Below are 10,532 nucleotides of genomic sequence, written 5' to 3' on the forward strand. Positions count from 1 at the left end.
TCATCCTAGATCCTGAGCAGTGTGTGCACTCAATTGTACACAAGAAATTGCCATGCACACAAGCATCTCTGCCTATTTCTAAGGAGGGAGCACACTGGCCTGTACATTCCTTTGTACATGTAGGTCTGCTTCCTCCACTGAGAAGAATGAGATGACCTTAACTGAAGAAGTATGCATGCACACGAAAGCTTATACCAAGAACAAACATAGCAGGTCTCTAAGGTGCTACTGGAATTTTTAAAATATATATGTTTGAGCTCCCTTTGTGCACCATAGCTTGTGCATTTGATAGCAGTTGCTGGATCAGGACTATTAGCTTCCATGGAACTTGCGTACTGGTGTATAATTCATGAGCTGAAATCTGAGCTGGTTTGATTCCATGAACTTTGGTTTGACAAAATAGGCTTAAATCCAAGTGCTTCAACTTTACTGGGTTGTGACTTGAGGGTGCGGCTGCTGAGTCAACTTAAAAGCATGTCAGACTGGTTAAAGTGGTTTTGTGGCCAGCCCTGTAAATTTGTACTACGCTCCTGGAAGAATCCTTCGGGTGGATTGGAAAATAACAATGACCCCTGCTGCATAACGAACTCTTAAAAATGTCGGTCAGGTCATGGTCTGGATTCAACCTCTTTATACCTGCCAGTTAGCATTTGAGACCCATTTTACAGATATTTTACCTTGTTTTCTTGCAATTTTTTGCTATCTGAGACTCAAGGTGCAGAATATTTAGACAATAATTAAACATATACATAGCAGACCTTAAGGGATTGTTGTGAACAGATACTCTGTTCTTCATAGGAAGCAAGAAGTTGCTACTACCTTGATCCTCAGAAAATGCCCTCATTTGCACCTTAGCCCCCAAGCAATGCACATAACTCATGGAAACACCATTTCTTTCAATGGAGCCAATGAGATTATTTTAATGGATTTTGTGTGTGTGTGTCTTTCAAGTCTCCCCAGAGCTATATATAATTGTTCCTTTGTCATTTCATGTGATATATCTTGCAACAGACGATCCAACCAATCATTTGCACCCAGTTAGATCATTAACAAGTCAGTCATAGGCGGATGGCACATGAGATGGAACAAAGACACAGTGGATGTAGAATGTTCTATTTTTGGCACAGATGGTCCAAATAGACACACATTCCATTTGGAGAGAGAGAGAGAGCGGGAGAGAGAGAGCTTGCAATGATTGTTTTAACACACTTTTTTCAGTTTTTGAGAAAAGTTGGTTTAAAATTAAACAACTTCATCCCACTTTAATTTAGTGAATTGAATATTGTGGCTTGTAGCCAGACATTGTCAGTCTCATAGTAGACCCACTGAAATCCAATGATATTTGAGTTAGTCAGGACTATTAAGTCCCATTAATTTTAAAAACTTAAATTAACTGGGTCTGGATCCAGCCCTATACTTGCTCCCTTGTAATTTTTTTAATGTTTAACCTATTAAGGACACTGACCAGTATTAAATGCACCAGTCTACTGAAATCAGCTGCCTAATGTGCGCCCAACTCTTGTGATAGATATTGACTAGACAGTCTATCAGTCAATTTGGGCTGAAGTACTTGGACTTGATATTAGTTAGGATAGATAGATAGATAGATAGACAGACAGACAGACAGACAGACTGGTGATAGTATGGGCAAGAATACCAACAGAATTTCCCCATGTACATTGTATGTGGATTGGGGCCCCTACACCACCACCACCCAACTATTGACAAGAACTTCTGCTTACAGTATGTACATATATTAACTTAGCTTAGCCTACCTCTCAGGGCTGTTGAAAATATAAAATGGGGAAGGGGAAGATAATGTACACAAACCTGAGCTCCTGGCTGAAAAAGCAAAATGCAGATATATGCCACAAGCCAACATTTCTTCCTCTGACGGCTTAGCAACTGTGATTTGGTGTCTGTAGCAACGGTACTGTAACCTGCCGAGTCCCAAAGCCTTAATGCTGTCTCTGTGTTTTGGTTTACAACCTTTTTTTTTGTAGAAATGTACGATTGACTTAACTTTTTTTTTTAAATGAAAGCTCAGAGTCTGTGGCCCCTGCTAGCATGGGTTCTGCTACATGTGTACCCTCTGTACCTCCATTTCTGCAACTCTGAGTGTGAGAGGTCCTGGACTCTTCCCACACCGTTCAAGTGATAGTTAAATCAATAAACGGTTGGAGTCAATGACACAGATACAACCGTCTGTCCCCCCAACTTGGTAGGAGTCCGGCATGCTAAAGGGTTAAGCATCTCAGCAAAACCAGCTTGAATTGCTGGCTTTTGGGTATGTGGTTCTATCTGTGACTCACTTATAGCGTGCAAAAATATAATTCATTCTTTTCTTTGTTTTCCCCTCCAGCAAATCTACAGTACTGGGCTAATGACATGTGCAAGCAAATGAAAGGGACAAAGGTGAAGTCTTAAGGCTGTACATACTGTGTTATGCTTCACCGCCTCCCTTTTGCTTTCCTTGGCAGCTGGGGAACCCAAGTGGTGAATTAAGGACATAGGTTTGTCAGCAGCTATTTGGTAGCTGCCAGGCCGCATAAGGAAGGGCAAGAGGGGGGTGGCGAGATTGCAAGGAGCAAAGAACCACAAAGAGGGTCGCCTGGCATTTAGTCGTGGATAGTCAGAGATTAGCCTGTGCAACGGCTCTGAGGCTTCCACACAAGCAAAAGATCACTATTGCTAACAGTCTTATTACTGTGGATTTTTCAATGGTTCCTTGGGCTCACAGTCCATACACAGTCCAAAACCTCTGTGACCCAGCGATTATTACATGCTATCTATTTTAAGTTGCAGGGACGTGGGTGGCGCTGTGGGTTAAACCACAGAGCCTAGGACTTTGCCGATCAGAAGGTCAGTGCAGGTGTTTCCTGCTTGGCAGGGGGTTGGACTCGATGGCCCTTGTGGTCTCTTCCAACTCTATGATTCTATGATTCTATGATTCTATGAAACTCTGCAACGGGGTGAGCTCCCATTACTCGGTCCCTGCTCCTGCCAACCTAGCAGTTCGAAAGCACGTCAAAGTGCAAGTAGATAAAAAGGTACCACTCCGGTGGGAAGGTAAACGGCGTTTCCATGCGCTGCTCTGGTTCACCAGAAGCTGCTTAGTCATGCTGGCCACATGACCCAGAAGCTGTACGCCGGCTCCCTTGGCCAATAAAGCGAGATGAGCACCACAACCCCAGAGTCGGTCACGACTGGACCTAATGGTCAGGGGTCCCTTTACCTTTATTTTAAGTTGTATTTCTTTGTTCAAATGTAGTTATCTCGTACTGCTTTGCTGCTCCTTTCCAATGTTTTCGTGCTGCTGCTTATGTGGCCAAAACAGCAGGCTTGCTGAGGACCTCAGTGTTTATGGAAGCACAGATATCTTTAGATTCAGAGAAGGTCCTTTTGTACTGCTCTGAATTCACCTACCTGGTGTTGGGCGAGAGAACCTGTCCCCCTCCCTAGTTGAGGACGCATGTTAAGGCTCCTCAGCTGTTAGAGGAGAGGCCAGAATAGTTATGGTTGCATTGTAAAACTTCCTATTTTTTTAGTGCATTTTCCCTTTGGATTCTACACAGGACTCTCCTCATGGTACATTTGTAAACAGAAGCGTGGCAAGCCCGGCTGGACTTCGGCTATTGGGGGGCACATATTTGCTGGACCTTGACGAATACTCTTTTTCGGAGGATGCATGTTACCCACATGGAGACATCCTGAATAGGAAAGCAAGCCCTGATGCAATCCGCTGTGAATTGGGAGACGATTTCCCAACGCTGCCTCCCGCAGCTGTGCCTGAAGATGACCAGTTTAGGCAGATACCCACAGAAGACGAGTATACGGACAGAACGACCCAGGGGCCTTGCTATTTTCCTTTACTGAGTAGACCAGAAAGCAAGCCTGTGTCGCCGTTCTCAGAGCCACTGGAAGTAGGAGAGAATGACAGCTTGAGTCAGTGCTTCACGGGGACCGAGAGTTTGATAGACTCGGCAAACTGCTGCTGCTCAGACACTTCATGTGGAATGGACCCTGTTCATGCCCCCTCACACCAATGCCTGCAGAACTCTTTTCATCAATCCGCCTGCAGTAGCATGGGAGATGCCGATAACCGAGGCATAGTCAGGTGTGCTGCCTGTTGTGTGTCCTGCAGAGAATCTTCCAGCAAAGCTGGCAACACCATGCATTCTTTAAAAGAAAGTGGGCCTTCTCCACTGTGCACCTGTTGCTTGGACTCTCCCTCTGTGGATCAGTGTGGTTCGGCAAGCAACAATGGTGTCAGAAGTGATCCATCTGACGGAAACGGCACAAAGGACCATAATGCAAAACGAGCTCCTGAGTCGTCAAACGGCAGCACTTCAGATCCCCCAGCAGCATCTGGTAAGCCTACAACAACATGCTTGTTGCTTGCATGGCAATTTTTAGGCTGGGTGTGCATCATGTAGCATCAGCATTTCAATCTCATCTGTGAAATCAGGTGTACAAAGGAAAGTGGCTGTGCTGGTCCTGTGGGTTACCCAAGAGGCGAGGTCCAAGTCCGGTCCGTGGTCAAGGTGCAACGTGGAGGCAGTCCATAGTAGCTGAAGCTGGGTGCAGGGCAGGGAGTCGGGTGAAGTCAGGAACAGGCAAGCAAGCAGGGAGCCAGGGCGGGTCAGGGTTCAGGCAGGAACTAGCAACCAACAATGTTGCTCCTACAACTTGGGACTGGGGCTGGCCGGCTTTTATCTGCCCCGAGGCATAGGGTGGCCCTGATCCTCTGGTGACTCGCCTCTCCTGGCCTGGAGGTGAGCACTCCTCCTGCGGGAACTTAGTTCCCTCTGCCTCTCTGCCCTGAGCCTCTGCAGCTCAGGAGAGGCTGGAGGGTTTCCGGACCCAGAGGCAACCTCAGCTTCCTCTGACGGGGCTGAGAGTGGAGCACCTGCAGGCAATGGGTCCTCCATCACCTCAGGAGCCAGAGCAGACTCAGCTGGTGCCTGCACCTGAGGATCCAGCACAGGTGAGGACCCTTCAGGCTCATGCCCCAGCCCTGGCTCAGCTGGTTCTGGAGGCGGGGAATCCTGTGAGGGGTTCCCTCAGGTTCAGCATCCGAGTCCGAATCCCAGGGCATCACAGTGGTCATCTCTGTCATGTACCTACCTAGGTCATCAACTTTCAAAGCTCTGTAGGAGACATGTGGCAGGCTAGACAGATGTTTAATGTGACCAGGCAAAGACATCATTGCGTTCTTACTCATGACGGACACAGGGGCAGCTTTGAAATATGTGTAGGCTACTGGAAAGTAACATCCAAATATTAGTAAATCCCCTTAGGTCCCAGGCAGCTAATCTGCTCTTGGTTTTTCCTCCCAAATGTTTCTCAAAATTTTCTGCACAGATCATATTTACGGCAACTAAACAAGAATCATGAATTGGGGGGACCATTTAAGACAGACACTCTTTTAAAAAAAAAATATTCATTTGAAAGCAGACTCCAGATGAGCAATGGGAATTAATGTATGGAGTGATCCTGTCCATAAAAGTCCTGCATACCATTATTATTAGAATTCCTGCCCCCCAGCAGTCCCTTGACTGAAGGGTAAAATCTTCCTCTTTTCTGGTGTAAAGAAAATTGAAAACAGGAGTGGCCAGCATTGTGCCCATGAACATATTGGCATCCTTGGGAACTTCCCCTGGCACCCCCAGAGCCTTTGTGCCAACCTCACTGCCCCTTTAGATATGTGCGTTACCATTTTTCCTCTTGAAAAGGTACGTAGAGCAAAGGAGGAAGTTGGAAAGAGCAACATGTTTCTCACTTCCTCTTTCACCATTATGTGCTTTTCGAGGCTACTGATCTGAGCTTTGAAAGGCACATAAAGAGGAAAGAGGAAATGGGAAGAGTGCCTCACTTCCTTTTTCAGCGCAATGTGCTTTTCAAGACTGAGATCAGCACCTGAACAACCAAACAGAAAGGGAAGAGGAATGGGGAGGGTGAGAGGGAAAGCAGAGCAATCTGGGATGCCATAAAGGTCAAGAGAGAGCAAGAATGGAGTGCCAGAGAGAGAATATATGCACGTATGCACACAAACACACATCAGATCCAGTAAAATGGATCCTATTGAAACTGCAGTTTTATTTCACAGGGCAGGTTCCTGCCCAACTCTCATCAAATCAGAGATCGTATTTTTCTTTACTGACTGAACTGTACAAATCAAAGGTTTGGTGTCTTTCAGTGTTGCCATAGTGGGGAAAAATGGATCTGATACAGATTCTTAAGGATTCTGATGATTTTTACAAGAGAACCATTCAAAGCCACCATCAAATGATAGGTTTCCTCTCTGAGTGCCCAGATCTGTGAATTGCTGGAGGGTTTAATTGTCGTTCCTATGTAAATCACCTATAATCCCATGAGTATCCATAGTGCAGGTTGATGATTTTGTGGTTCTAGCAAGGACCAGATCTGTGATTTTATGCAGTTTACCAATGTATGATTTTAACTGATTATGTTATTGTGTTGTTTTCTGAGAGTGAAGAACACACACACACAAAAAGGTAACTTGTTAATTTAACGTTTATTTCTATGAGGAGGAGTAATTCTGAGGGGTCAAACAAAGAAATAATTTTAAAAAGTGACAAAAAAGTTATTTTTATAATGACGAGTTTTGCGGCTCCCAGTTTTTTTTTCTTCGGAAACGAGTCCAAGTGGCTCTTTTTGTCTTGAAGGTTGCAGACCCCTGCCCTAGGGCGACATAGCCCTTTAATCCACTTTAATGGTGCAAATCTAAAGTTCTGATACACACTTGAATCCCTCCTACAAAACACTGGCAGTCTGGAGGAGCCTAGAGTAAGGCTTGCCCTCCTTATTAATCTTGAAGTTAATTTAAGGGTGATATGAATGAGCCAGGAACTTCTGTTTTTTCCTGAGATTCTGGAAATGGTCTAGACCCAGCACAGTCACATGCTGGTGCCAGTGGTCTCTCCACCCATTTTCTGGCACTCTGCAGCCCTGGCTAGCTAGCTGGCAGGCCAAATGTTATGGTGGTGGTGGAGGAAAAGGAATAAAAAGAAAATCCCTTTGCTAATTACAAACTGAGATTTTCAGCTCACCAGATGAAAGCATTAGTCACAGTTGTTTTTTTTCTTCTGTATGTGAACTCTTGAAAAACAACCATAACGTAGTTTGGAACATTATATGCCTTGACAGTTATCCTGTGATGCAATGGATTAAAAATGAGTTCTAGGATCAAAAACAGTTAACATACATTTACCTGGAAGTAAGTCCCACTGCTTTCAGAGGTTGTAGCTTTAAAGATTTTGCCCTGCTGGTGGTTCAAATCCCCGCAAAGGAGTGAGCTCCCGTTGCTCTGTTCCAGCTCCTGCCAACCTAGCAGTTCGAAAGCAAGCCAGTGCGAGTAGATAAATAGGCACCACTGCAACGAGAAGGTAAACAGCATTTCCGTGCACTCTGGTTTCCATCACTGTGTCCTGTTGTGCCAGAAGCGTTTTAGTCATGCTGGCCACATGACCCAGAAAGCTGTCTGTGGACAAACGCCAGCTCCTTTGGCCTGAAAGCGAGATGAACACCACAACCCCATAGTCGCCTTTGATTGGACTTAACCGTCCATGGGTCCTGTACCTTTAGTACAAATCTCTTCATAAACTCTGACCCTAACTATTAGAGACAGAAATTATCCATGGATTCATTTCTGATCAGGTACCGCAATCTGTAGCTCACGTCTGGTGCAAGATTCGTTTAGTTAGTTCTTCTACCACTTTTGTGTTGCTTATCAAAGGCTAGAAAGGAACAGCTGGAAGGACCTCATTTGTGGCATGAAGCATCCAGGCTTCTGGGGACCTGACCTTGGATCCCTCTACACATGTGTGATGCATCTGGTAAACTTGATTGACATCTCCCATGATCCTTAGCATCTTAAAGATGCTCTGTACAGGAGCATGGCTCATAGGAACCTGTGGCCTCTCTGCCCCCTCTGTTCCTCTAAATCAGGGGTGGGAACCCTGTGGCGCACCAGATGTCACCAGACTATAGCTCCTATCATTACTGACCATAGATTACGCTGGCTGAGGATGATGGGAGTTGTAGTCCAATAACATCTGGAAAAAAACACAGCTTTTCCACCCCTGCCTTAAGTAAACAAAGTGAAGTCTGAAGCCTCTGAACCAGGACTGGGGTGCCCAAAGCTTCCCCCTCCCTCTTGATTTTTTTTCTGTATCAGACATTTATCACTGACCTTTAAACTTATCACTTGCCATATAAACATCTGGTCTAATGGATCAACACTAAATGGAAATTTTTGGTTTCAATAGTACAGGTCGCTGCTTGTTCTGGTGCAGCGTAAAACACTCTGTCAGTATCAGTTGCAAAGGCTGTTATCATTGATCTGCGGGAGCTGTACAGTTGCCATCTGAATTAGAGGTTTTCCAGAAACTTGAGTATTCCCTTATGAAAACAGCATTTTAGCTCAAGCTGCATTGGCTTGTCCATAGCATTCTCCTTCTGCATCTGTTACTTTGGATCTTGACTGATTGTAAACTCCTGCACTGTAAATTCCTTACAGTGCCCATATATTAATGGGAAAATGTGTCTCTCTCTCTCCTCCTTCTGTTCCAACACCCTCTCTAGGAAATGTGACTGGAAATGGCAACTCTACATTCATTTCAAGCGGGCAAGTGATGAATTTCAAAGGTGAAATCATCGTCGTCTACGTGAGTCAGAATTCCCAAGAAGGGTCTATGTCTCCCGGATCGAGTGACGACAGCCTGGGCAGCCCAGTGCAAGAGGAAAATCTGGACCGCTGTGAGACCTTTGCGGGCAACGCTCGCCAATATAAGGAAAAATGTGCTGAGATGAATTCATATCACAGTGTGGGTGGTGAACCGCCGAGCATTGTGGGAGAGTACAAGAGAACTGCTGGGCCTATAGCTCAAGAAGAGACGCATGAGAGTCAGAACATGAAACTTTTCTATAGTGAGGCCTCACCACCCGTGCAAGAGGAGGGAAAGCAACCATTGCACTGATGGAACCAAGGCCTGAATTGCTGGTTTCTGGCGTTTGGTCAAAAGGACACGATGACTGAATGTGTTCTAGCAAACAGCACCTGGGTAGCAATCTTCTATTCGTTGTCGCCGTCAGAACGTTGCGGCTGACAGATGAGAAGCAGGGTCTTTTCTGAATGACGATCCCTCTGCTATAAAAGGAAGCAGGAAACTTCAGTACGCTTTGGTGCTATAGGGTACGTCTCTCACAACAAGCTGAATATTTCAGGATTCAGGCGCAAGAGGCATTGCTGCTGTTCCAAATCCCCAAATGCCACGGGAAATAAGCTCCTAAGCATCTTGTACATCTCGCCAAACCTCTCTAGTCTTGCATTTTGTTAGAACGGTAGACCGGCTGTTAGGGAGAAATTCGGTTCAGTTTGCTTTTAAAGTTGAATTCATCAAATTTGCACTTTCCGGAACAATAGGAGAACCAAGACACAGCCGTCTTTCAAAATCCGCACTTACCTAAATGGTGCACTTCATTTCTCCAACCAAATGTTTACAAAATGGCATATCGTAGCGGGGGAAATGTATAGAAATAAATACCTTTGTGCGGAAGCATATAAAAATGCACAATATCAGGAGAAACAGATTGCAAAAATGGGCAGATTAGTCAAAACAGCAGAGAAAAATGTCTTTATTAGGAGATTGCACTAAAATGCTGAAGAATCTTTATAGGGGTTTTTTTGTAAAATCACGAATTGCTGCATAAATGTGGAGAACTGAATTTAAGACTGGAGAAATGATGACCTCAGAGAACTGCAACTGACAGACCCTTCCGTCTCTTAAACAGGAGTCATGTTTTTTCCCCATTTGCTAAGGCTTGAGGTTAACCTTAGCTATGGAAAAGACGCCACTGGTTTCGTTGTCCCCATGCTTCAGACAGGTTTTCTTATTTAAATGTCCATTCACCACCTTGTCTTTTAAAAGCAAATCCAGTTTCTAAAGGGGTTTGCAAGAGCTACTCTGGGTCTAGGCTTGGTTGGCTTTGGGCTATTGCAGGTTCCTGCCAATCACTGCTCTGTTCAGCTGGTTTCTGGTGCAAACTTACAGTACCATGAGCTCAGCCTTGGAGAAGACTGGTTTGTTTGAGCAGAACATAATGGTTTTTTTTCCTCCAAAACAGCTCCACTGCTCAATATTCCATTTGCTGCATAGCCTCGGATTCTGAATTTTAAAATTTTAAACATCGTTTTAGCACAGACTGTCAGCCATAGTTTATTTGTAGCTAATATTGTTCCTTCAAGTTTGATGGGTGGGGCGCCAAATAACCAAGGAAGGGGGCTACCAGCTGCATTTGACTTCGACTCCTCTTCCCAATCCTTGGTTGTTTTTAAATTCCCACTAGCCTTTTCCTTGCCCCAGTTCTTTTCTGAATGCTTGTGGGTGTCATGTTGCTGGGTCCAGTAACAATCAACAAGAATGAGGAAACATTTTATAAAAAGAGATTTATTTCAGACCCTCCAAGATAGTGACGTCCTGTTCCATAATAATAATAGTAATTATTAT

The 10,532-nt window shown here is 44.8% G+C and overlaps 1 protein-coding gene across 1 annotated transcript in view; it reads left to right on the forward strand.

Moving 5' to 3' along the window:
- Window positions 1-10,532, forward strand: part of TNFRSF11A (TNF receptor superfamily member 11a) — a 40,389-nt gene extending 29,857 nt beyond the window's left edge. Inside the window, exons 8-10 of the mRNA XM_082234412.1 lie at window positions 2,363-2,415; window positions 3,576-4,371; window positions 8,608-10,532. Coding sequence (XP_082090538.1) covers window positions 2,363-2,415; window positions 3,576-4,371; window positions 8,608-9,002 — 1,244 coding nt within the window. The 3' untranslated portion in view covers window positions 9,003-10,532. The remainder of the gene's footprint in view (window positions 1-2,362; window positions 2,416-3,575; window positions 4,372-8,607) is intronic.

This window comes from Podarcis vaucheri (assembly GCF_965113315.1).
Source record: "Podarcis vaucheri genome assembly, chromosome: 8".
Taxonomy (NCBI): domain Eukaryota; kingdom Metazoa; phylum Chordata; class Lepidosauria; order Squamata; family Lacertidae; genus Podarcis; species Podarcis vaucheri.